Source organism: Corvus moneduloides, chromosome 30 (genome assembly GCF_009650955.1).
Source record: "Corvus moneduloides isolate bCorMon1 chromosome 30, bCorMon1.pri, whole genome shotgun sequence".
Lineage (NCBI taxonomy): Eukaryota > Metazoa > Chordata > Aves > Passeriformes > Corvidae > Corvus > Corvus moneduloides.
Genome location: NC_045505.1, coordinates 990,533 through 1,013,051, shown reverse-complemented (window position 1 = coordinate 1,013,051; position 22,519 = coordinate 990,533). Strand labels below are relative to the sequence as shown.

At 63.0% G+C, this 22,519-nt stretch overlaps 3 protein-coding genes across 4 annotated transcripts; 1 reads left to right on the top strand and 2 right to left on the bottom strand.

Moving 5' to 3' along the window:
- Positions 1–380: 380 nt before the first annotated feature.
- On the top strand, positions 381–1,624 carry DDIT3 (DNA damage inducible transcript 3). Its single transcript, XM_032094228.1, has 4 exons — positions 381–483; positions 686–733; positions 855–1,006; positions 1,091–1,624. The coding sequence occupies exons 3-4, from the start codon at positions 878–880 to the stop codon at positions 1,436–1,438; spliced, it is 477 nt and encodes a 158-aa protein (XP_031950119.1). The 5' UTR covers positions 381–483; positions 686–733; positions 855–877; the 3' UTR covers positions 1,439–1,624.
- MARS1 (methionyl-tRNA synthetase 1) lies at positions 1,566–7,552 on the bottom strand. The gene is made up of 21 exons (XM_032094227.1): positions 7,450–7,552; positions 7,247–7,343; positions 7,011–7,089; positions 6,806–6,940; positions 6,220–6,295; positions 5,995–6,149; positions 5,811–5,923; positions 5,625–5,741; positions 5,142–5,345; positions 4,860–5,061; positions 4,582–4,656; positions 4,329–4,499; positions 4,142–4,237; positions 3,922–4,039; positions 3,519–3,732; positions 3,246–3,377; positions 3,058–3,162; positions 2,429–2,612; positions 2,216–2,287; positions 1,942–2,049; positions 1,566–1,843 (listed from the first exon to the last, which is right to left on the bottom strand). The coding sequence occupies exons 1-21, from the start codon at positions 7,550–7,552 to the stop codon at positions 1,697–1,699; spliced, it is 2,703 nt and encodes a 900-aa protein (XP_031950118.1). The 3' UTR covers positions 1,566–1,696.
- A 2,637-nt stretch (positions 7,553–10,189) lies between these two features.
- CSRNP2 (cysteine and serine rich nuclear protein 2) lies at positions 10,190–20,375 on the bottom strand. 2 transcript variants are annotated; one of them, XM_032094205.1, is made up of 5 exons: positions 20,322–20,375; positions 15,793–16,005; positions 14,658–14,920; positions 13,723–14,019; positions 10,190–12,655 (listed from the first exon to the last, which is right to left on the bottom strand). In XM_032094205.1, exons 2-5 carry the CDS (start codon positions 15,953–15,955, stop codon positions 11,954–11,956), a joined length of 1,425 nt encoding a protein of 474 aa, XP_031950096.1. In that variant the 5' UTR covers positions 15,956–16,005; positions 20,322–20,375; the 3' UTR covers positions 10,190–11,953. The 2 variants fall into 2 exon arrangements, with proteins under 2 accessions (XP_031950096.1, XP_031950097.1); XM_032094206.1 differs by lacking the exon at positions 20,322–20,375 and adding an exon at positions 17,987–19,432.
- Between the last annotated feature and the right edge of the window lie 2,144 nt (positions 20,376–22,519).

Below are 22,519 nucleotides of genomic sequence, written 5' to 3'. Positions count from 1 at the left end.
GCAAGGCTGAGACCCCCCCCGCCCCCGGCCCCTCGTTAATCCCGGGGGGGGGGGAACGAGCCCCGGTACCGCCGAGGCCCCGCCCACTCCCAGTCAAGCCACGCCCACTCCCAGGGAAGCCCCGCCCCCTCCCCGCAAGCCCCGCCCCCTCCCCGCAAGCCCCGCCTCCTCGCCCCGTGCTCGCTGGGGGCGGGGCCCATTTCCCGCCATTGCATCATCCCCGCGTGACCCCCCCGCGCGCCCCCCCCGCGCGCTGGGCGGTGCCGTCCGCCCCGCCCCCGGCGCGTTCCCATTGGTTGGCGCTTCCCTGCCGGTCACGGTTCTCGCGCGCCCATTGGCTGCTGCCGGCGCGAGCGTTGCGTCAGGCTCCTCTTAAAGCGGCGCGGGGCGGGGGAGGGGGCGCAGCGCGGGACGATGCGGATGAGGATGAAGCGGGGGCAGCGAGCGGAGCGGGGCCGGGGGGAGCCGGGACCACCCAGAAAGGTGCGGGGAGGGCGGGGGGCAACCCGGGGGCCGGCCCCGAGGGACGCTGGGGTGGGGGCGGGGGGCGCAGGCGGAGGGTATCCGCTTGGTCCCGGGGGAAAACCGGAGCGCCCGCAGCCGCCTCCGCGGGACGGTGACCCCGGGAGCGGGACGGGGTCGTGGGGTCACCGATCCTAACACCACTCCCTCGCTCCTTCCCCAGGCATCCAGGAGAAAGTGTGTCCTCGCCGACCACCACACCTGAGAGCAGGTAAGGGGACATCCCCCGCCGTATGCACACAGCCTTTGGGTCCCGGGGCCGGCTCGGGCACCGGAGGTCCCGGCCCGAGCCCCCCCCTCACTCCGTTCCCGTTCCCTTCTGCCTCCCCCAGCCCGTGCCGGGCCCGAGGTGACAATGGCGGCCGAAGGGCTGTGGGGGCCGGGCGGCCCCCCCGGCTGGGAGCTGGAGGGGTGGTACCAGGACCTGCAGGAGGTGCTGGCGGCGGAGCCCCCCGGAACCGCCCCCACCTGGGGGGCTGAGCAGGTGAGCGCAGGGCTGGGGGGGCCCGGGGGGCGCGGGGCGGGGTCCCCCATCCATCACCGTTCCTGGTCCCCGCTCTCTCTGCAGCTGGACCCGGGCCCGGGGGGCTGCGGGCTGGACGCGGCTCTGGCCGAGGAGCTGCTGGAGCTGCTGGGGCCGGAGGGCGCGGCACCAGCGGAAGCCCCGGGCACGGCCCCCGGTGGGAGCTCCAGTGCCCTCCCAGGCCCCGCCGAGGAGGAGGAGGAGGAGGCGGCGCGGGGGGCGCGGAGGAAGCGGCGCGGCGGCCCCGGGGCTCCGCGGGACGGGGAGCGGCGGGTGCGGGAGCTGACGGCGCACAACGAGCGGCTCCGCGCCGAGATCCAGCGGCTCAGCGCCGAGGTGCAGCGCACCCGCGCCGCGCTCATCGACCGCATCGTCAACCTGCGCCGGGTGTAGGGGCAGCCCCGGGACACGGACCGAAGGTGTCAGCGCTGCCCCGCAGCCGGGGACAAGGACTCTGCTGCCCCACGGACTGGTGGGGGCAGCCCTTTGGACAGACGGACATTGTGGACAGACAAGTGGATGCAGCTTCTGCACGCTGTTGTACAGCTCTTGTCATTTATTACACACATCTAACCACAACCAGCACGGCCCGGTGTGGTCACTGGAGGCACTGGGGCCACTCTGCAGAATGTCCCAGTCTGGTTACTGGGGCTACTTCTTCCGCTTGCCCTTGGGGACTTCGGGGCTCCGGCCTTCAGCCAGTGCCAGCTGCTGCTTCAGCTCCAGCAGTTTGGCCACCTGGGCGTCCACCTGGGCCTTCTCCACCTGGGCCGCCTTCAGCTGCCTCACCAGGTTGCCCTGGACAGGTGGGGGGGAAGGATTTGAAGGTGTGATGAGGCTTTGGGGGGGATTAAAGGCCTGACAGAGCCTGTGTCCCATGCCCTGTCCCCCTTCACCTGCTTGGCCACCTGCTCTGTCAGCTCCTGGATCACTTTGGGGTCACCTGGAGCTGCGGAAGTGTTGGGGGCTGGAGGTGGGGCTGAGGCTGGGGGGGTCTGTTTGGCCTGGAAGAGGAAGAGATGGGGGGATAAGGCCCCCCCTCCTGTTTGGGGCAGGTGCAGCTCACCTGGGGCAGCACCAGGAGTTACCTGGGGCTCTACAGCAGCACCTTTGGACTGGGAATGAGGAGGGAAGGACGGGGGGGGGGGGGGCACCTCAGCCCCCACTCACCTGCCCTCCCCCGAAGCGCTGGCGCAGAGCTTCCACCTGCTCGGGCTCCAGCTTCTGGAACAGGGGGCTCACCTGGTGCCGGCAGGGACAGAGGGGTCACACCTGTGGGGTCAGCACCTGCCCCCCCCAGCACCGGGGGTCAGGACCTGCCCTCCCTTCCTGAGGGTACAGCACTGGGGGCACAGGCTGCCCTTGCCCACCCCCCGGCCGTACCGTGCCCACGCGGTGTCCGGCGGGCAGGGTGCAGGTGAGGCCGGGCCCGAGGCCGCAGCGCTCCGGGGGGATGCGGAGCTGGCCCTGGATGGCGGCGCTGACCCCGGGCACGAAGGGCTGGAGCAGCGCGGCCAGAGCGGCCGCCACGTTCACCGCCACACCGGTCACCGTCCCTGCGCGCTGCCTGGGGTGGGGACACGTTCAGTGACACCTCTGTGACCCCCTCCCTGATCCCTCCCCCGTGTCCCTGTGCCACCTTCACTGCCGTGGTGTGCTTGGGCACTGCCTGGTGGGGGGGGACACCTCAGTGCCCTCTGTGACCCCCTGGACCCCACCCTCACCTGGTCAGTGCTTGTGGGAGGGGCCATCAGTGACACCCCCGTGCCCCGCTACTACCAGTGCCTGTGGACAGGGGCCTCTCTGTCCCCGCCCCAGCTCCTGGCCTTGCTCCATCCCTTCCCTCTGACCCCCAGCAGTGCCAGCCCCCACCCTGACAGACCCAGGAGTGGGGACCCCTCCATGCCACCCTCTGCCCCCTCAGCTCATGGCTGTGCCCCCAATCAGTGCCATCCCCATCAGTGCCCCCTCCCTGTCCCCCCGTGCCCCCTCTGTGCCCCCTCCGTCCCCACCTGTCCCTCTCGTCGCCCTTGATGCGCTTCCAGGGCTCATTCACCTGGATGTACTGGTTGCCGTGGCGGGAGATGCTGAGCACGCACCTGAGCGCGTCGCGGATGCTGAGGGGGCACAGGTGGGGCTGAGCACACCTGCAGGGCAGGCTCTGCCCCCCTCCCTAGGGTTCGGGACCCCCAGCACCCACCGGACTTTCTCCATCAGCTGGTGGTACTGGCGCATCTCCAAGGTGACCCGGGCCAGGAGCCGCTGGTCCTCGGCTGTGAGCACCATGGCGGGGACAGCGCCCGCGAAGAACTTGCACACGAACATGCCGGCCCTGGGGACAGGGGAGGGACAGGTGTGAGCACAGCCCGGGGACAGGCTGGGGACAGGTGTGAGCAAACCCTGGGAGACAGATGTGGGACCGGTGTGAGCACAGCTGGGGCCCAGCCCTCCTCCCCCCCAGGTGTCCCAGCACCTGTTGATGAAGTTGCCCAGGTTGTTGAGCAGCTCCGAGTTGTTCTTGAGCAGGAGGTCGGCCCAGGAGAAGGCGCTGTCCTGGCCCTCGGGCCGCAGGTACAGCAGGTAGAAGCGCCAGACGTCGGCGGGGATCCCGGTGTCCTTGGCCATGTCCCCGAACACGCCCACGCCCCGGCTCTTGGAGAACTTCCCGTCCTCGTAGTTCAGGTACTCTGGGGGCAGGGCAGCGCCCACCGTGGGCAGCCGGCCCCTCGCAGGCAGGGAACGGCCCCAGGCACAGCACAGGGGCAGCACGGACCCCACACACCTGGGGACCCCCTACACCCGGGGACCCCCCAGATCTGGGTACCACTCACAGCCAGGGACCCCCTACACCCGGGGACCCCGCAGCTGGCCCGTACCTGTGGCGATCAGGTGCTTCACCAGGGTGTAGTTGTCGTCAGCACCCAGGAGCGAGGAGGGGAAGACGACGCTGTGGAAAGGGACGTTGTCCTTGGCCATGAAGTTGTAGAGCTCCACCTGGCAGGTAACGGGACAGGTGGAGACGTCACCCGAGTGTCACCGAGTGTCACTGAGTGTCCCGCTCTGTCCCCACCTGTGCCGTCACCCGGCTCCTCCCACCTGCTGGGGGTTCTTCCACCACCGCTCCCACTGGTCGGTGTAGTTTGCCGTGATGGACAGGTACCCGATGGGAGCGTCGAACCACACGTAGAACACCTGGGGGAGGTGACACCTGAGCAGGTGACCCCAGCGGGGAGGGCTCAGCAGGGCCCCCCCAGGCAGAGCACCTGAGGCTGGGGGGACCCACCTTGTCGCGGAAGCCGTCGAGGGGCACTGGGGTGCCCCAGGTGAGGTCGCGGGTGATGCAGCGCGGCTTGAGCCCGTCCCGCAGCCAGGTGCGCGTGATGTGCCGGGCGTTGGCCGTCCAGTCCCCCGTGGCCAAGGTGCGCTCCAGCCAGGCCTCCAGCCGCCCCTCCAGCTGCAGGGGACACAGGTGGGACACCTGGGGTACCTGGGGGTCCCCAGCCCCACCTCAGCCCTCCCCCAGGGGCGCAGCTCACCTTGGGCAGGTCCAGGAACAGGTGCTGGGTGGGCGTCACCACCGGGGTACCACGGCAGACCTTGCACTGGGGGTTCTGAGGGAAAACGGGGGGTCCCCAACGCTGGGGGAGCAGATCCCCAAAGGTGGAGTGGGGGGCACCCAAAGGTGGGGCAAGGGGCGCTACCAGAAGTCGGAGGAGGAAGGCCCGGGGGGCGGTTAGGGAGGGCTGCAAAGGTGAGGTGAACTGGGAGGTCCCCAAAGGTGGAGCTGGGGGGTCCCCAGGGGGTGCTGCCCCACCTTGAGCTCCACGGCGTTGATGAGCTTCCCGCACTTGTCACACTGGTCCCCGCGGGCCTCGGCGTAGCCGCAGAAGGGGCAGGTGCCCTCCACGAAGCGGTCGGCCAGGTACCGCCCGCAGCTCTCGCAGCGCAGCTGCTCCAGCGTGTCCTGCAGCAGGAACCCCCGCGCCAGCAGCCGCTGGAAGATGTCCTGGGCGATCCTGGGCAGGAACAGGAGGCCACGTTAGCCACAGGTACCCCCCCGGTGCAGGTGGGGCTCACCTGGCCTGCTGGGGCTCACCTGGTCTGCTGGGGCGTGGTGGTGCGGCCGAAGTGGTCGAAGGAGATGCGGAACCAGGCGTAGACGTCGGCGTGCACAGCATGGTAGCGGTCACAGAGCTCCTGTGGGCTCAGCCCCTCCTCCAGCGCCCGCGTCTCCGTGGCCGTGCCGTACTCGTCCGTGCCACACACGAACAGCGTGTTCCAGTTCCGCAGCCGGCAGTACCTGCAGGGACACACCTGGGCGTGGGCACCTGGCACAGCTGTGGGGACAGCTGTCACAGCTGCAGGGACACACCTGTCCCACCCGGGCACGGGCACCTGTCACACCCGCGCAGGTGTGCGGACAGCACAACACCCCCGAACAACCCCCTGGTCACCCCCTCGTCATCATCCGACCCCCTCCTTGGTCACCCACGGGCCCCAGGGGGTGTCCCACACCTGTCACACCTGTGCAGCCAGCACAGCCCCCCCCCAGCCCCAGGGAGGCTCCCTGCAGCCTCACCTGGCGAAGGTGTCGGCGCTGAGCACGCAGCCGATGATGTTGCCCAGGTGAGGGACGTTGTTGACGTAGGGCAGCGCGCTGGTGATCAGGACGTTCCTTTCGCCCTCCACAGGTAACCTGGCGGGGAGGGGGGGTCAGAGCAGCGTCCCCCCCACCCAAACCCCCCGGCGTCACCTGGGCACTCACACAGGTGTCCGTGGCTGCCGGGGCGGGGGCAGCGCCGCGGGGCCCCGGGCCCAGATGTCCACGGCGGCCGCGATGTCGTCGTCGGTCAGCATCCGCTCGGGACCCTCCTCGTCCTGCGGGGACCGGGTGAGGGGGGCTGCGCCCACCTGCTCCCCCAACCTCCCCCCCGGGGCCGGGGCCGCACCTGGGGCTCGTGGCGGGGGCCCAGCTGGGCCGGGGGGTGCTGGGCCAGGTGGTCCCGGAGCTCCCGCAGCGCCTCCGGCAGCAGCGTGGCCGCGTCCCGGCACGGCTCCCACAGGGACATGGCCCGGAACCAGGAGCGCAGCACCTGCAGCTCACCTGGGCGGAGACACAGCGGCCGTGAGCGCCAGCCCCGCAGGGACCACCCCGCCCACCCACCGGCTCTTACTGGGCACACTGGTCTCGTCCTGGAGCACTGGGAATAGGCTGCCCCACACCACCACATCAGCGACCGAGGCGGCGTCCTGGGGGGAGACAGGCACGTACTGGGGGTACTGGGCTGTACTGGGGGAGTACTGGGGGTATCGGGCGCTCTGCAGTGGAGTTGGGTACTGGGGGTGCCAGCAGCACTGGGGGAAGACTGGAATATACTGGGAGTACTGGCACTGTACTGGGAGTATCAGGCAACCTGTGCCACAGCCCGATTTGATACTGGGAGTACTGGAGACACTGGGAGGGACTGGGAGTGTGTTCTGGTCTGGGAGACACCAGGAGTACCATGTAGGAAGAACAGAGACAAACTGGGGCAGAATGGGGACACTGAGGAGGGCACTGGGTGGTGGCAGTGCCAGGTGAAGCCAGGATTGGGAGCTGCAGGGTGGCACTGGGTGGACTGGGAGGCACTGGGGGCCGTTTCCCATACAGGGCGTCAGCAGTGCCCTGCCCTCCCTCGGGGAAGCCCCTGCACAGCGTGGGGGCAGGGCTGGGGACACACCTGTCGGGCAGGTAACAGCGAGCTCAGGACCCCCACTCACCCCGGCCAGGTGCGTGGTGCCGCTGCGGGCCAGGTGCTGCTCCAGGTGAGCCAAGAGGTGCTGCAGGTCCGCGACCGCGTCTGGGCCCGCCCGGCCCTGCACCAGCCGCAGGTACAGGGCAGCGGCCACCGCCGGCTGCGGACACAGCGGGGGTCAGAGCGGGCGGGCACCGGGGGGGGCACGGCGGGCACCGGGGGTCACTCACCTGCAGCTCGGTGGCCTCCCATTCCAGCCACTGAGTGGTGAGGTCGGTGGGCTCCTGCCCACGGCACAAGTAAAAATACCTGCGGGGGGTTAGGGGGAGGCGGGGGTCTGAGAGGGGGGGTCGGGGGATAAGGGGGTGTTGGAGGAGGTTCGGGGGGAAGTTCTGGGGGGTTTGAGGGGAGGGTTTGGGGGATGAAGGGCGGGGTTTGGGGGATCCCCCACGTCCCCCGCACTCACTGGCAGATGGCGTTGGGAGAGAACAGGACGGTGCCGTTGTCCAGCTCCAGCTCCAGCCCGGGGGCCCGCGGGGGGCTCGGGAGGCCGCGCGGCCGCTCTGTGGAGCGGGAGAGGGTCAGGCCCGCGCGGGGGTCCCGAGGCCGGTCCGGGGAAGGGGGTCAGGCCCGGGAGGCGCGGGGGGGCTGTGGCCGGCCCGGTCTCACCTGCGGGGCCGCCCAGGTGCGGCCTCACGGGCGCGGGGGCGGCGGCGGCGGCCGCGAGCACCTTGAGGGCGGCGGGAGCGCCCGGCGGGACCCGGAGCCGCATGGCGGGAAAGGGGCGGGGAGGGGCGGGGCCGGCGCGCGGGGCACGGCGGGAGTGGCCGAGGGGGGCGGGGGGGCGTGGCCAGAGGCGTTCGCCCCGCCCCGCCCGCGCTCCCCGCGAGCCCCGCCCCAAGTCTCGCGAGAGCGCGGCCGTGATGTTGCCGTGGCAACAGGGACGCTGCTGGCAGGGCCGGGACACCGGGATGGGATGGGATCCATGGGATGGGATCCATGGGATGGGATGGGATCCATGGGATGGGATCCATGGGATGGGATCTGTGGGATGGGAGGGAATGGGATCCGTGGGATGGGAGGGGATGGGATCCATGGGATGGGATGGGATGGGATCCATGGGATGGGATGGGATGGGATCTATGGGATGGGATGGGAATGGGATCCATGGGAGGGAATGGGATCGATGGGATGGGAGGGAATGGGATGGGATCTATGGGATGGGCTGGGATCCATGGACTGGGATCCAAGGGATGGGAGGGAATGGGGTCCATGGGCTGGGATCCATGGGCTGGGATGGGATCCATGGGCTGGATCCGTGGCATCCATGGGCTGGCATCCATGGGCTGGCATCCATGGGCTGGCACGGCACAGCCGGCACCCCACGGAGTCTCCCAGCCCCCCCTCAGGGCCCCCCAGAGCCGCTCCCGAGGCCCCGGGCGGGGCCCAGCCGGGCCCAGGGGGGGCTCCCGGGTGACTCCAAACCCGTTCTGGACCGAGTCCGATCCCGGGGTCTGAAGGGGAAGGTTGGGATTTGAACCCAAACTTTGTGAATTTAACCCACACTTCATCAACCGAACCCACATTTCCATGGATTTAACCCAAATTTCATTAATTTAACCCAAATTTTGTTACATTCAGTGGTTTTTTAAATTTCCCCTCTTTAAGGCACAACTCCCCCTCAAGTTTAACCACTTCTTTTATTTTTCCACTTAAATATTCTCTTTAAATACAGCATTGTCCTGGGAAACTGCAGAAAAGCGGGAAAAATGAATAATAGTGGGGAGAAGCTTTGGATTCACTTGGGGGCATTAAATGTGGAATTAAAACGGAAATCAAAAAGCTGAAAAATGAAATTAAAAATGGAATAGAAAAAGGAAAGAGAAAGAAAAAAATAAAGGAGAATTAAAAGGTAATAAAAAGAGAAATGGAATTAAAAGAGAAAGAAGTGCAAGTAAAAATCAAAGAGGGCAATAAAAACAGAGAAAGGAAATAAAAACAAAACTAGAAAGGAAATAAAAATTAACTTTCAGAGGAAAGAAAAACGGAATTAAAAATCAAAGAAATCAAAAGACAAATTTTAAAAAGGCACTAAAAAATAAAGAAGGAAATCAAAACGACACTGAAAGTTCCGAAGCCGCTTTGGGGGGGCAGAGCTGCTGTTTGGGGACCCCCCTGGGGTTTTTGGGGGGGGGGGGGTGGGGAGGGGGGGAGGGGGGCAGTAGCACCAGGGAGGGGCCAGACCCAGGAAATCCCGTGGATCCAATGGGATGGACGGGAAAAGGCCCAAAGCCACCCGGATCCCAGCAAGGGCAGCGGGATTTGGGTGAAACCGGGATAAATCCTGGGAATTCTGCGCTTTGGGAAGCACCAGCACGGGAGCTCCAGGGGATCCCAGCCCTGGGGGGATGGGGCAGGATTTGGGGTCACCTCCCCCTCCTCCCCCAGATGGCAAAAATCCAGATTTGGACCCATTTCTGTGGGATTTGGGCACCTCCGTGGGGGGAGAATCCCGGCTCGCCCCGGACTGAGCCCCTGGGGGGGTTGGGGGTCACCGAGGCCCTGGATTGGGAACCGGCCCCTCCCCACCCCAACCCCCTTTAGCCCCCTGGGAAATCCCCTTTTGAACCCCTTTAAGCCGCTCTGAACTCCCTTAAATCCCCCCAAACCCCTTGGAACCCCCTTTTAAAGCCCCCTGAACCCCTTTTAAACCCCTTTAAATCTTTCTAAACCCCTTTTGAACCCTCTCGAACACCAAAAAAAAACCCCTCTGAACCCCCTTAAACCCCTTTGACTCTGCCAGACACCTTTAAATCTCCTCTGAAGCCCTAAAAAACCTCTGAACACCATTAAATCCCTCTGGAACCCCTCAAAAACACCCTCCGACCCCCTAAATCCCCCCTCTGGATTCCCTTTTTAGTCCCTTTCAGAACCCCTCATTTGAACCCCCCTAAACCCCCTCTTAAACTCACTTAAACCCCCTTTTGAGCCCCTAAAAAAGCCCTTTAAAGCCCCTTAGACCCCAGTGAGCCCCTTAAACCCCTCTGAACCCCCTTAAAGCCCCTCATAAACCCCCCTTTAACCCCCTTCGAATGCCCATAACAATCCCTCTGATGCTCTTAAAACCCCCTTAAACTCCCCTGAACCCCCTTAAACCCCTCTGAACTCCTAAAAAAACCCTTTCACTCCCTTTTTAAACCCTCTCAGATCCAGCTGAACCCCTTTTATTCCCCCTTAAGTCCCTCTGAACACCTTTCCACCCAAAAAAAACCCTCAACGCCCCCATAACCCCTAAAAACCCCACTTTGAACCTCCCTGAACCCCCTTCAAACCACTAAAAAACCCCTTTGAACCCCCTTAAACTCGTTTTTAAACCCTCAAGCCCCCCTGAACCTCCTTTTTACACCCCCCCCCCCCCACGGGGGAGCAGGTGACCCCCAGGAGCACCAGGAGATCCTCAACCCCCAAAACTGGGAAAACTGCTGGAAAAGCCGACAGTTAAATCAAAAAAGTCAGGAAAATAAAGGGGTGGCAGCAGCTGGATTGGGGGATTTGGGTCCCTGTGCCCCCCCCAGCTGATCCCGGGGTCCGGGAGCATCCAGGTGAGCAGGTCCTGAAGGCACAGAGCCAACAGGTGAGCGGATCCCAGGGGCTGGGAGTGTCCAGGCGAGCAGATCCAGGGGCACAGACCCAACCAGGCGAGCAGATCCCACAGGCTGGGAGCGTCCAGACGAGCAGAACGCAGGATTTGGGGCCCAGACCCAGCCAGGTGAGCAGACCCCAGAATCCAAGAGCATCCAGGTGAGGAAACCCCAAGGGCACAGCCCCAACCTGGGACGGGCTGGAGAACAGGCAGCTCCACCCCACATCCCGATTCTCCCCCACTCCTGCCTCCTCCCAGGCTGGAATTTCTCCTGGCCCAGGTTGATCTCACCTGGCTGGAGCCCAAAAAAGAGGGAACAGCCCCAGAAATGACAAGTTTCACCCCAAGACAGATCCCAGAGCCTCAGGAAGGTCCGGAGCACAGGTGGGTTTTCCATGAATCCCACTCCAAGGAAGGGCTGGAAGGACCAGGTGAGTCTGGAGAACCTGAATCCATCCCAGTCTGACCAGTCTGATGCCAGGGGAGATGCCTGGAGTCAGAAGGAGCACAGGTGAGCAGGAAGCACCTGAGGAGCAGCAGGAGGAATTCCAGGTGCTCCGGGAAGCGGGGGAACATCCACAGGGATACCAGGACACCTGGGCACAGCCGCAGGGCTCTGCTCCTGCTGGCATCGCGGGGAGGAGCCGGGACGGATCCCGAGGGCTGGCGTGGCAGGTACAGGTTCTTTGGGAAGCACAGGCAGGTGGGAGGCACCCGGATGGATGGAGCTCACCTGGGATGGGTGAGGAGCCAACAGAGGGATCACGGACCAGGTAGGGCAGGGCCAGGTGACATTGCTGAGCCCCCCAGGCAGGAGCAGGAGCAGCACATCCGTGGGGTAACAGGGCCACCTGGGCACACCTGCAGGGCTCTGGTCCTGCTGGCATCGGCCCACGAGCACCTGGATGCACAGAGCCCACCAGGAACGGGCCGGGATGACAGGGAGGGACAGGGGACATTCCTGCACCCTCACAATCCAAAATCCTGGTCCTTGGAGGGGGGCACTCCAACCCCTCAACAGCTGCTGGAGGGAGCTCCCAGCAAGTGAAGGAACATTCCAGAAGGTTCTGACAGGTACAGGTGGTCAATTCCAGGTGATGGAGGAGCCAACGAGGAGGTGAAGCTGGTTCAAACCCCCCAAAATTCTCCAGGTGAGTCTGGGAGCTCCGGTCTTGGGTCTCCTGTGCCAGATCCAGGTGTTTCCCAATCCATCCCAGGTAAGTGGGAGCATCACCCGGATGAAGCGGGATGGGATGCGGCCCAGGTGAAACATTCATTAAACAAACTGGAATTAGGGAAAAAAGGGGTTTTTCCCTTAAAAACAAGGAAAGCGGAGGCAGCCAGGAGGGACGGAGCTGCCACGGGAGCCAGGAGGCTGCAGCTCAGGTGAGTCCTGGCACAGGTGACCCCTGCCACGTGAGCGAAGAACTCGTGGCCCCGGGCCAGGTAAATCCTCTGTCCAGAGCAGCCCCCAGCAATTAAATAATCAATCCATGGAATAAATAACGGAGCCACAGGGCCTGAGGCCGCTCATATGGGCAGGTGGGGGTGCTCCAGGTGCTCCGCGAGATTTTGGGGTGCTCCTCCCTTGCTTGCAGCAGCGGGGACAGGTGGGACCCCCAGCTCCTTCCCGGGGGGGCTGGAGGCTGGAGCTGGGTGCTCCATGTGGCCACTCCCACCCTTGGCACCCGCCCGTGGCTCCAGCTGGCAGTAGAGCCCAGGTGCATCGGCCAGGTAAGGCTGGGAGCCCACCTGGGCCGGCTGCCCCGGGGGGTAGCACAGCACAGAAGATTCCAGCGGGAACTGGGCTGGGATGAGGATGCTGGGGCTGAGCCCGGGGCACGGGGGAGGTTTCACCTGCCAGGTGTCATCCAGGTGCTCCCCCAGCACGCAGACTCCACCCCCCTCTCCCCCAGAGCTGCTTCCAGAGTCTTCCTCAGCCTTCAGCCTCTCCAGCTCCTCGGCCGTCTGCAGGTGCAGCACTGCCCGCTCGTTCTCCGCCAGGTACTCCTGGAAGTCCTGAGTCTCGGGGGGCTGTGGGGGCGGCCAGGTGGGCCCAGGGGGTGCGGCCGCTCCCTCCTCTTCCTCCTCCTCGCGCCGGTTCTCCAGCTCCAGCTTCATCAGGGTGTGCAGGAAGTGGGTGCGGACGCGCAGGGGGTTGAACTCGATGCGCCCGGCCACGTTCCCGCAGCCATCCCGGGAGCAGCCGCACGGGAACGACGTGCGATCCACCTGGGCCACGGGGGACAGGTGTGGGACCCCCGCAGCACCCCCCTCCCCCAGGACCCAAATCCCACCCCAAAAAAATCACAGTGAGGGTTTATCCCAGCCAGGTGTCTCCATCATGCGGAATCAGCAAGAATTAACCCCAAAAAAAACCCCTTGCTCCAGGCTGTCCCGTTTTTTGGGAGAGGTGGAATGTGGGAGTGTCCAGCTGAGCCCCGACACCAACGGGTGGGACCGTCCTGGTCCCGTTCCCGATCCCCCTCGGGAATCACCTCCCACCTCGGACCCGCCCCTGGGCTCCTCCTCCGTCCCACCTGGTCCAGGTGAGCACCAAACCCTGCACTGACCAACCCTTTCACTTCCAGCTATTCCAAGGAATCAGGAATCATTCTCCAGTTTTCCAGTCCTCTGAGCATCCTGTGGATTCTGGGATGGCTCCCAAAAATCCCACCTAGCTCCAGGGCTTGAGGAACTGGAGGATTCTCAAGAATTCCTGCTTGCATTCCATTGGGAAGAGATGTGGACAGCTAGAGGGTCCCACAGGATCCCCCCAGAGTCCGAACCCCAGATCCCACCTGGACAGCAGGAATTTGGCTCTGGGGTGGGCAGAGGAGTTTATCCCTTCCAGGTACGCCCAAAACACAGCCTGGAGCTGTTCCTGCTCCTTCAAGGAACACGGACATAGGAACATTCCAGCCCCTGTTGCACCACAAATCCCGGCTGCCTCACCTGGCCCCCTCTGCTCCCTCAAGGAGCAAGAACACGGGCACAGTGGGTGTGTGCCAACACCTGGCCCACCTCGAATCCCACCCGTCCCCCCTTCTCCCAGTTCACCTGGCACACCCGGCTCTCCCCACTCCTCAAGAAGCGCAGACACAGAAGCACAGGCACAAGCTCCAATCCCAATTATCCCCCCCTTTCCCAGTTCACCCAGCACTGGCTGCCCTCACCTGGCACACCTGGCTCTCCCCACTCCTCAAGGAGCACGAGCACAGAAGCACAGGCAGGGCTGGGATGGGCACGAGGAGCATTCTGCTGCCCGTGCCAGCCCGAATCCCCCGCCCTGCGCTCACCTGGCACTGGATGCCGGCCTGGCTGCAGGCGCAGGTGCGCGGCTCGCAGGTGAGGCGGCACAGGCAGCCGCACTGCTCGCGGGACAGGCGCAGCGCCCGCAGCTCCTGGCGCTCCTCGGCGTCGATCCTGCGCACGCCCGAGGCGCGGAGCAGCGCCCGGCGCCGCTTGGTGGGCAGCGGCTGCAGGTAGAAGTAATCGCCCACCTCCACCTGCCCCACGTCCAGGTCGTCGTCGGACACGTCAGCCAAGGTCAGCCCCGCAGCCTCGGCCGAGGGCACCGTCCCGTTCTGGGTCAGCTGGGCACGGGGGGCACACGTGGGGATGTGGGACCGTGGGGGTCACCTGGCCGGGTGCCCGTCCCTCCGCCCGGCTCCGAAACCCCTAAACTGAGCCTCTCCTTGTCCCTGCCAAGACCTGTCACCCCCAAACGCCACCCCAGGCGGTTCCCGTGCAGATTCTTGCTTGTAGCTCCTAAGATCCCCTCGAAGTGTTTCCCACCTGGGTTCCCCCCGCTTTGCCCCTCTTCCAACCCCACCCAGGCATGTTTCACTTCCCTCCCCCAAATCCTCCTCAAGGCCTTTCCCACCTGCTCACCACCAAACCCACCCAGGTGTTTCCCACCTCCTCTCACCCCCAATACCTGGCTCCCCCAAAATCCCCCCACAGCCACCCTCTGTCACCCCAAATCCCCCCTCCCCAGCTATTCCCCACCTGGAATCCCCCCCCGCTACCCCTCCAGGCACTCCCCACCTGAATTCCACCCTCCCTCCCCAGCTATTCCCCACCTGGAATCCCCCCCCGCTACCCCTCCAGGCACTCCCCACCTGAATTCCACCCTCCCTCCCCAGCTATTCCCCACCTGGATCCCCCTCTGCCACCCCAAATCCCCTCCAGGTATCCCCCCCAGCCAGCCCCTCCCAAACCACCCCCTCACCTCCCTCCTCCTGGCGCGCAGTTTCTCCCTGCGGAGGTGCTGCCGCAGGTGCTGCCGGTGGCTCACCTGGCGCAGGTGAGCGAACTGGCTGAGGCTGTACCTGCGGGCGCGGTGGTGCCGCGGGGCCATGCCCAGGGAGCTGCCGCCGGCGCTGGGCACGCAGGTGAAGCCCTGGCGCCGGGCGAAGTAGTACACGGTGACCTGGGCGAAGCGCACGCGCTTCCCGGCCCGGCGCGCCCGCGAGCGCCGCAGGATGGACGGGGCTGCGGGCACAGAGCGGCTCAGGGGGTGGAGAGCCCCAAAGTCACCCCTATTTACCCCAAAATTACCTTAAATTCGCCGAATTTCCTCTCTGAAGTTTAAAAACGCCCCGTAATTCCCCCACCGCCCTCCCCAACCAATTCCACGAAATTTCCCTGCAAACGCTCCAAATTCCCGTCCCCCAAACTCCCCTAAAATCCCTGAAATTCCCCCCAAACACTCCAAATTCCCGTCCCCCAAAATCCCTGAAATTCCCCCCAAACACTCCAAATTCCCCTCCAGGCTCCCCCCAAATTCCCATCCCCCAAACTCCCCCAAAATCCCTGAAATTCCCCCCAAGCCCCCCCCCAAAATTCCAAGAAAATTCAAGCCCCACAAACTCCCCAAATAATTCCCCATGAATTCCCAGATCCCCCAAACTTTCAAAAATTCCCAGAAATTCCCCCAATTCCCCAAAAAGCAAAAAATTCCTCCAAATTCCCCCATAATTAAAAAAAATTCCCAATTGTCCCTCAAATTAAAAAAATTACCAAAAATAAAAAAAAAAACCACCAAAATTCACCAGAATTTAAAAAAAAAAAATCCCAAAATTCACCAGAACTTTAAAAAAAATCCCCAAACCCAAATCCCCAATATTTCCTAAAACCCCCCCTAAACCCCAAAAATCCTCCCCCAAAATTGCCAAACCGCCACAAAATTCCCCCACGATCCCAAAAAACTCCACAATACTCCCCCCAAATTCCCCAACACTCCCCCCCCCAAAAAAATAAAATCCGCACCACAACCCAAAAATCCTGAAATTCACTAAAATTCCCCAAAAGCAAAGAAGCCCCAAATCCCCCCAAATCCTGCCCAATTCCCCCAAATTCCTCACGCCCGGTGCTGCCGGAGCTGCCGCTGTCGCAGCTGTCGCCGCTGTCGCTCGTGGCGATCTCGTCATCCGAGGTGGAGCCGCTGGATCCCCCCGATCCCGATCCCAATCCCGATCCCGCATCCTCCAGCTTGCGCTTGATCCCGGCGCTCGGGACCGCGGCCATCGGGGCTCGGCTCGCATGGAGACCCCGGCGGGGTCGGGGACGGGACCACCCTGCGGGGAGCAGCGAGGTGTTCCGGGGGAGCCGGGATCCCTTGGGATCCCTCTGGAGCACCGAGGTGTTCCGGGAGAGCCGGGATCCCTCTGGAGCACCGAGGTGTTCTGGGAGAGCCGGGATCCCTCAGGATCCCTCTGGATCACTGAGGTGTTCCAGGGGAGCTGGGATCCCTTGGGATCCCTCAGGATCACCGAGGTGTTCTGGGGGAGCCAGGATCCCTCAGGATCCCTCTGGATCACTGAGGTGTTCCAGGGGAGCTGGGATCCCTCAGGATCCCTCTGGAGCACCGAGGTGTTCCGGGGGAGCCAGGATCCCTCGGGATCCCTCTGGATCACTGAGGTGTTCTGGGGGAGCCAGGATCCCTTGGGATCCCTCTGGATCACCGAGGTGTTCTGGGGGAGCCAGGATCCCTCTGGAGCACCGAGGTGTTCCGGGGGAGCCAGGATCCCTCCGGATCCCTCAGGATCACCGAGGTGTTCCGGGGGAGCCGGGATCCCTTGGGATCCCTCTGGATCACTGAGGTGTTCCAGGGGAGCCAGGATCCCTTGGGATCCCTCTGGATCACCGAGGTGTTCTGGGGGAGCCAGGATCCCTCCGGATCCCTCAGGATCACCGAGGTGTTCTGGGGGAGCCGGGATCCCTCGGGATCACCAGCACGGCATTCCCGGGGTGTTCTCCCCATCCTGATCCCGGCGAAATCCCCCAATCCCAACTGGAGTTGTTGTTCCAGCCCATCCCATCCCGGGCCTGCGGGAAGGAGCTGGGTGTTCATATTTCATGAGTCACGATTGCTCGGGATCGCCAGGAAAAGATTCCCTGGGTTTTCCAAGAATCCCTGCCCTCCCCATCCCGGATAAATCCCGATCCCAACAGGAGTTCCCCATCCCAGCCCATCACCCAGGGGTGGGGCCTGCTGGAGGGAAGGATCTTCACACAAACATTTGCCATCACATTCGCTCCCTCCATCCCGAATTTTCCATTCCGGATTGATTTGGGATGGAATTCACCCGAAACCAAAGGAAAAGCTTTTTTTTTTTTTTATTTTTGGTTTGTTTGATTGAGGTTTTTTTGGGAAAGGCACTGCCAGATTCACCCCTGGAACATCCTGATCCCTCTCTAAAATTCCCTAAAGTTTAGAAAAAACTCAAAGAATTCCCAATCCATCACAGATGCCAGATTGGGAATCAGCCCCCCTGGGATTTTCCTGCCCCACACCCCTTAATCCCAAAAAAGCTCAACAAAATCCCAAATAACCCATGGTGATATTTAGGATTTGAGGGAAATTTCCAGCTCCAAGTTGGGCAAGGGAATTTTGGGACCTGATTTCCCATCTCCACATCTGGGAAAGTCCCAGAATGAACTGGGAATTCCCAACCCATGCACCAGTTTGGGGTGAAACCCAGGGGTTTGGGGTGAAACCCAGGGGTTTGGGGTGGTCTTTCGGGACGGAAAGTGGGGAATCCTGGTGGTAAAGGAGGAAGGAAGGAATTCATCGACCCGAATCCCAGGAAAAGGGGACGTGGAAAACACCCCCTCCTCCTTTCCAGCACCCTAAAATTGCCAAAAAGCCTCAAATTATCCCCCAAAACCGCATTTCCATGGAAAATCAGAGATGGAGTCCAGGTGGGACCCCAGCACCTGTGCAAGGTCCATCTGGGATGGCACCTGGATCCTTCCCCGATGGATCTATCCTCATATAAAAGCCCAAATTATTCCAAATTATCCTTTTTATGGCATAAAGAAACTCTTGAAGAGTCAGAGTGAGGGAAAAAAAACCCAAATAAATGCAAATTCTGGGTTTCCATTTTTTCCTGGTTTTAAAGTGGAAGGAATTTGAGATGAAGAAGGAAAAATGGGATCAAATGCTGAGGGATGAGCCATGGGAATCAGGGAATTCCCATTGTTTCCAGGATTAAACCTCACCAAAAGGAGTTAAGCTAAAAACATAAATTATTTTTCCCCATGTTCTGGAATCACCTTTGGAGCAAGGAACGGATCAGGAGAGTTTGGGATTCCCACAACCACAAGAGCTGATCTGGAAAACCTCCCAGCTGAAAGATGATCCAAGGGGGGTGGGGACAAACTGGGATCTCATGGAATCAGCAGGAATTAACCCCAAAAAAAAACCCCTGCTCCAGGCTGTCCCGTTTTTTTGGGAGAGGTGGAATGTGGGAATCACCCCTCGGGAATCACCTCCCACCTCGGACCCGCCCCTGGGCTCCTCCTCCGTCCCACCTGGTCCAGGTGAGCACCAAACCCTGCACTGACCAACCCTTTCACTTCCAGCTATTCCAAGGAATCAGGAATCATTCTCCAGTTTTCCAGTCCTCTGAGCATCCTGTGGATTCTGGGATGGCTCCCAAAAATCCCACCTAGCTCCAGGGCTTGAGGAACTGGAGGATTCTCAAGAATTCCTGCCTGCATTCCCCAGCCTCCAGCAGCAATTTTATTTTTTTTTATGATAATGAGATTCCCATAAAAATCCAGAGCCAAAAATGGATCCTCTGGATGATTCCCACGGTTTTGAGGGATCAGAGGTGGCACAAGCAGGGATCCAGGATATTAAAGGATGGGAAGAGAGTGGGAATGATCCGTGAGCAGGGAAGAGTCACTCTGGGAGAGACTCGTGGGATGAGCAGAGCCCGATGGGAGCGGGAACATCCCAACCCCATCCCAGTTTGGGACTGGGTGGAATTCAGATTATCCCACTGCAGCACCCTGAGCCTCCCAGGACGGTGACACAGGAACCAGGATGGAACTCCAAGTGCCCCATCCCTCTGGGATCAGGATGCCCCAGCAGGGATTCCAGCAGGAACCCCCCCAGAAAGGGTCTGGGACCACCAGTGAATCCAGGTGTTATTCCAGGGAAGGAACTGGGGCAAATTAACCCAAAAATGGGATTTTGGGATGGTCACCAGGAAGATTTTGGCAGTCTGGATCCTTAAGGAATGGGTCCAGTTTTCCAATGTGTTCCCCACGGATTCGGCTCAGCAGCTGGAGGGTCCATGGATTCCCCAGGGATTTGGGTCCATCCCAGGTCATTGCTGACATTCCCAACACCCAGCTCTGGGCTTTTGGGACAAAAGGTGGAAAATCTGGGTTCCTCAGGGAAATCTGGGATACGGCTCCCACGGAGCTTCCAGCATTTATGGAACCAGCATCCCACGGAGGATCTGTCAGCCAGGCGAGCCTGGGAAGGAGGGACAGGTGTGTCCCCCCCCAGGTGGGCAGGGGGACAGAAAGGTGATCCCAAAAAAACCTCCTTGGGCCCTGTGTCCATCGCTGGACTCGAGGGATAAAGGTGGGTCCATGGAACACCTGGATCCAGAGGCCTGGGAGGGGAAGGGAACCCCGGGAAGGGGAAGGGGAGGCTCCTTCTCAAATACCTGGGAAGGGTCCAGTGGGGGGGAATGGAAAAGGTGATCCCACAAAACACCCCTGGACACCTGACCAGGCCCCCCCTCCAGGTGTGACCCCCCCCATCATCATCATCATCATCACCGGCAGCTTCTTGGGGACAACATAACCCCTGTGCCCCCCCCATGAGGTCCCCAAGGCCACCCACAGGGGCCAAGGCCACTCAAGGACCCCCAGTGCCCCTCTAAGGTACAGCAGAGGGGGGACCCCACCTGCCAGGACCCTCCCCCCCCCCATAGCCCCTCCCCAAATATAAAGGGGGGGCCCTATACAGCCCCTCCAGGCCCCCCATCCCCCCCACACGGGGGAGGCCCATATTTCACACAGCCCCTCCATCCATCCTCAGTCATAAGGACCCCCCTCATCCCCTACAGCCCCCCCAGCCTCAAGGCCCCCCCATATCCTCTCTGTCCTCCCATCTCCTCCACGCTCTTGGCCATAAGGCCCACCCACACCCCCCACAGCCCTCCCACCATCCCCTACAACCCCTCCAGCCATAAGGCACCCCGTGCCCTACAGGCCCTCAAGCTACAAGCCCCTCCCTCCCACATCCCCTACGGCCCCCGCCCCGCTATAAGGGCTCCCAGCTGCAAGGGCCCCCCCTCCCCTATAGCCCCCCCAGCGATAGGGCCCTCCCATCCATAATGCCCCTCATCTCCAAGCCCCCCACACATCCCCTGCTGCTCCCCTAGCTGTGAAGCCCCCCAGACCCTTTTACCCCCCCCATCTCCTATAGGTGACCGCTGCCGTAAACGCCCCCCCCATCCCTCATAGCGCCCCCCACATCCCTTAAAGCCCCCCCCGCCCCCCGGCAGGCGGAGGCCGCCCCTCCGCCCTCCTTCCAGCCCCCGGGTACACCGAGGCCTGACCCTCCCGCCCTTCCCCCTCCACTCACCGGTGCCCGGGGGGGGTTCGGAGGAGTCGGTCCGGCGGGGTGGGGGTGGGGGGGTGTTGGGGGGGCCCGGGGCCGGTCCCGGGGGGGGTCCGGGGCCGGTCCCGCCCCGCCGCGCGCGCCGACAACAATGGGGCCGCAGCAGCTGCGCCGGCGCTTTTATACCGCCCCGCGTCACGTGACCCTCGCGCCGCCACCGCTCCGCCGCGAGGCACCATGGGAAACCGAGTCCCCTGGGGACACGGGGCGGTGCTGGCGGAGGGTGTGATGGGAAATGTAGTCCGGAAGTGCGGAATGTGGGGGGCTGTAGGCAAGCATGGAATCACGGAATGGTTTGGGTTGGGAGGGACCTTGGAGATCACCCAGTTCCACCCCTGCCATGGGCAGGGACACCTCCCACTGCCCCAGGCTGCTCCAAGCCCCAATGTCCAGCCTGGCCTTGGGCACTGCCAGGGATCCAGGGGCAGCCCCAGCTGCTCTGGGAAATCCATTCCAGGGCCTGCCCACCCTCCCAGGGAACAATTCCTTCCCAATATCCCATCCATCCCTGCCCTCAGGAAGCCATTCCCTGTGTCCTGTCCCTCCATCCCTTGTCTCCAGTCCCTCCCCAGCTCTCCTGGAGCCCCTTTAGGCCCTGCAAGGGGCTCTGAGCTCTCCCCAGAGTGAGGTGAACGCCCCCAGCTCTCCCAGCCCGGCTCCAGAGGGGCTCCAGCTCTGGAGCAGCTCCGGGGCCTCCTCTGGATCTCTGCAGCAGCTCCAGGTCCTCCCTGTGCTGGGCCCCAGGGCTGGGGCAGCTCTGCAGGTGGGGTCTCACCTGAGCACAGGGGCAGAGGGGCAGAACCCCCCCTCCCCCCTGCCCACGCTGGGGCTCAGCCCAGCACAGGGGGCACCTCAGTGCCAGTGGCCGTGGCCAGGATGTGTCCAACACCCTCAAATCCTTCTGCACGGGGTCACCCATTCCCCAAATCCTTCTCCCGGGCTGCTCCCAATCCCTTCCCTGCCCAGCTGGAGCTTTGCCCCGGGTGCTTTTGTGTGGAGCTTCCTGAGGCTCCCGTGGTCTCACCTTTCCTGCCTGCCCAGGGCTCTTGGAACGGCAAAACCACGATGGAACCCTGGCCTGGGACACCAGGGTGAGGACAGCAGGGTGGGGACACTGGGACGGGACACAGAGATGGGACACTGGAATGAGGCTGGGGACACCAAAATAGGGGCAGTGGGATGGGGACAGTGTCCCGGGAAACCAGGATGGGACATTGGGATGGGGCACAGGGATGGGACACTGGGATGGGACATTGGGATGGGGCATTGGGATGGGGCATTGGGATGGGGACATTGGGATGGAACATTGGGATGGGGACATTGGGATGGGACATTGGGATGGGGCACTGGGATGGGACACAGGGATGGGACATTGGGATGGGACACCGGGGTGGGACACTGGGATGGGACACTGGGATGGGGACACAGGGATGGGACATTGAGATGGGGACACAGGGATGGGACACTGGGATGGGACATAAGGATGGGGCACCGGGATGGGGACATTGGGATGGGACACCAGGATGGGGCACTGGGATGGGACACCAGGATGGGGCACTGGGATGGGGACACTGGGATGGGACATAAGGATGGGGCACCGGGATGGGGACATTGGGATGGGACACCGGGATGGGGACATTGGGATGGGACACCAGGATGGGGCACTGGGATGGGGACATTGGGATGGGACACTGGGATGGGGACGTTGAGATGGGGACATTGGGATGGGACACTGGGATGGGGACATTGGGATGGGACACTGGGATGGGGACGTTGAGATGGGGACATTGGGATGGGACACTGGGATGGGGCACCGGGATGGGGACATTGCAATGGCCCACCTGGGTGGGACTGGGGAGGGGACACGGGGTGGTGTCCCAGGAGCCCCCGGCTGTGGCTGCCAGGGCAGGTTTGGGAGGGGGGACAGCGCCATCCCCTTGGCAGTCCCATGGGGTCACTCAGGAGTGGCTGCAGGGTGGCCCCAGGCCTCACTCCAGGGTGTCACAGGACGCTTGGGGGGTGGCTGTGTAGGTCCCCCGGGGTGGGTGCCCTGGGCACTTTGTCCCCGCGCTGGCAGGAGCCACCGGGGGTGGGACCGGCACCTCCGGGGACGTGGGACGGGACCCAGCTGCCATTTGTCCCCCAGCACGGCTCTTGTTCGC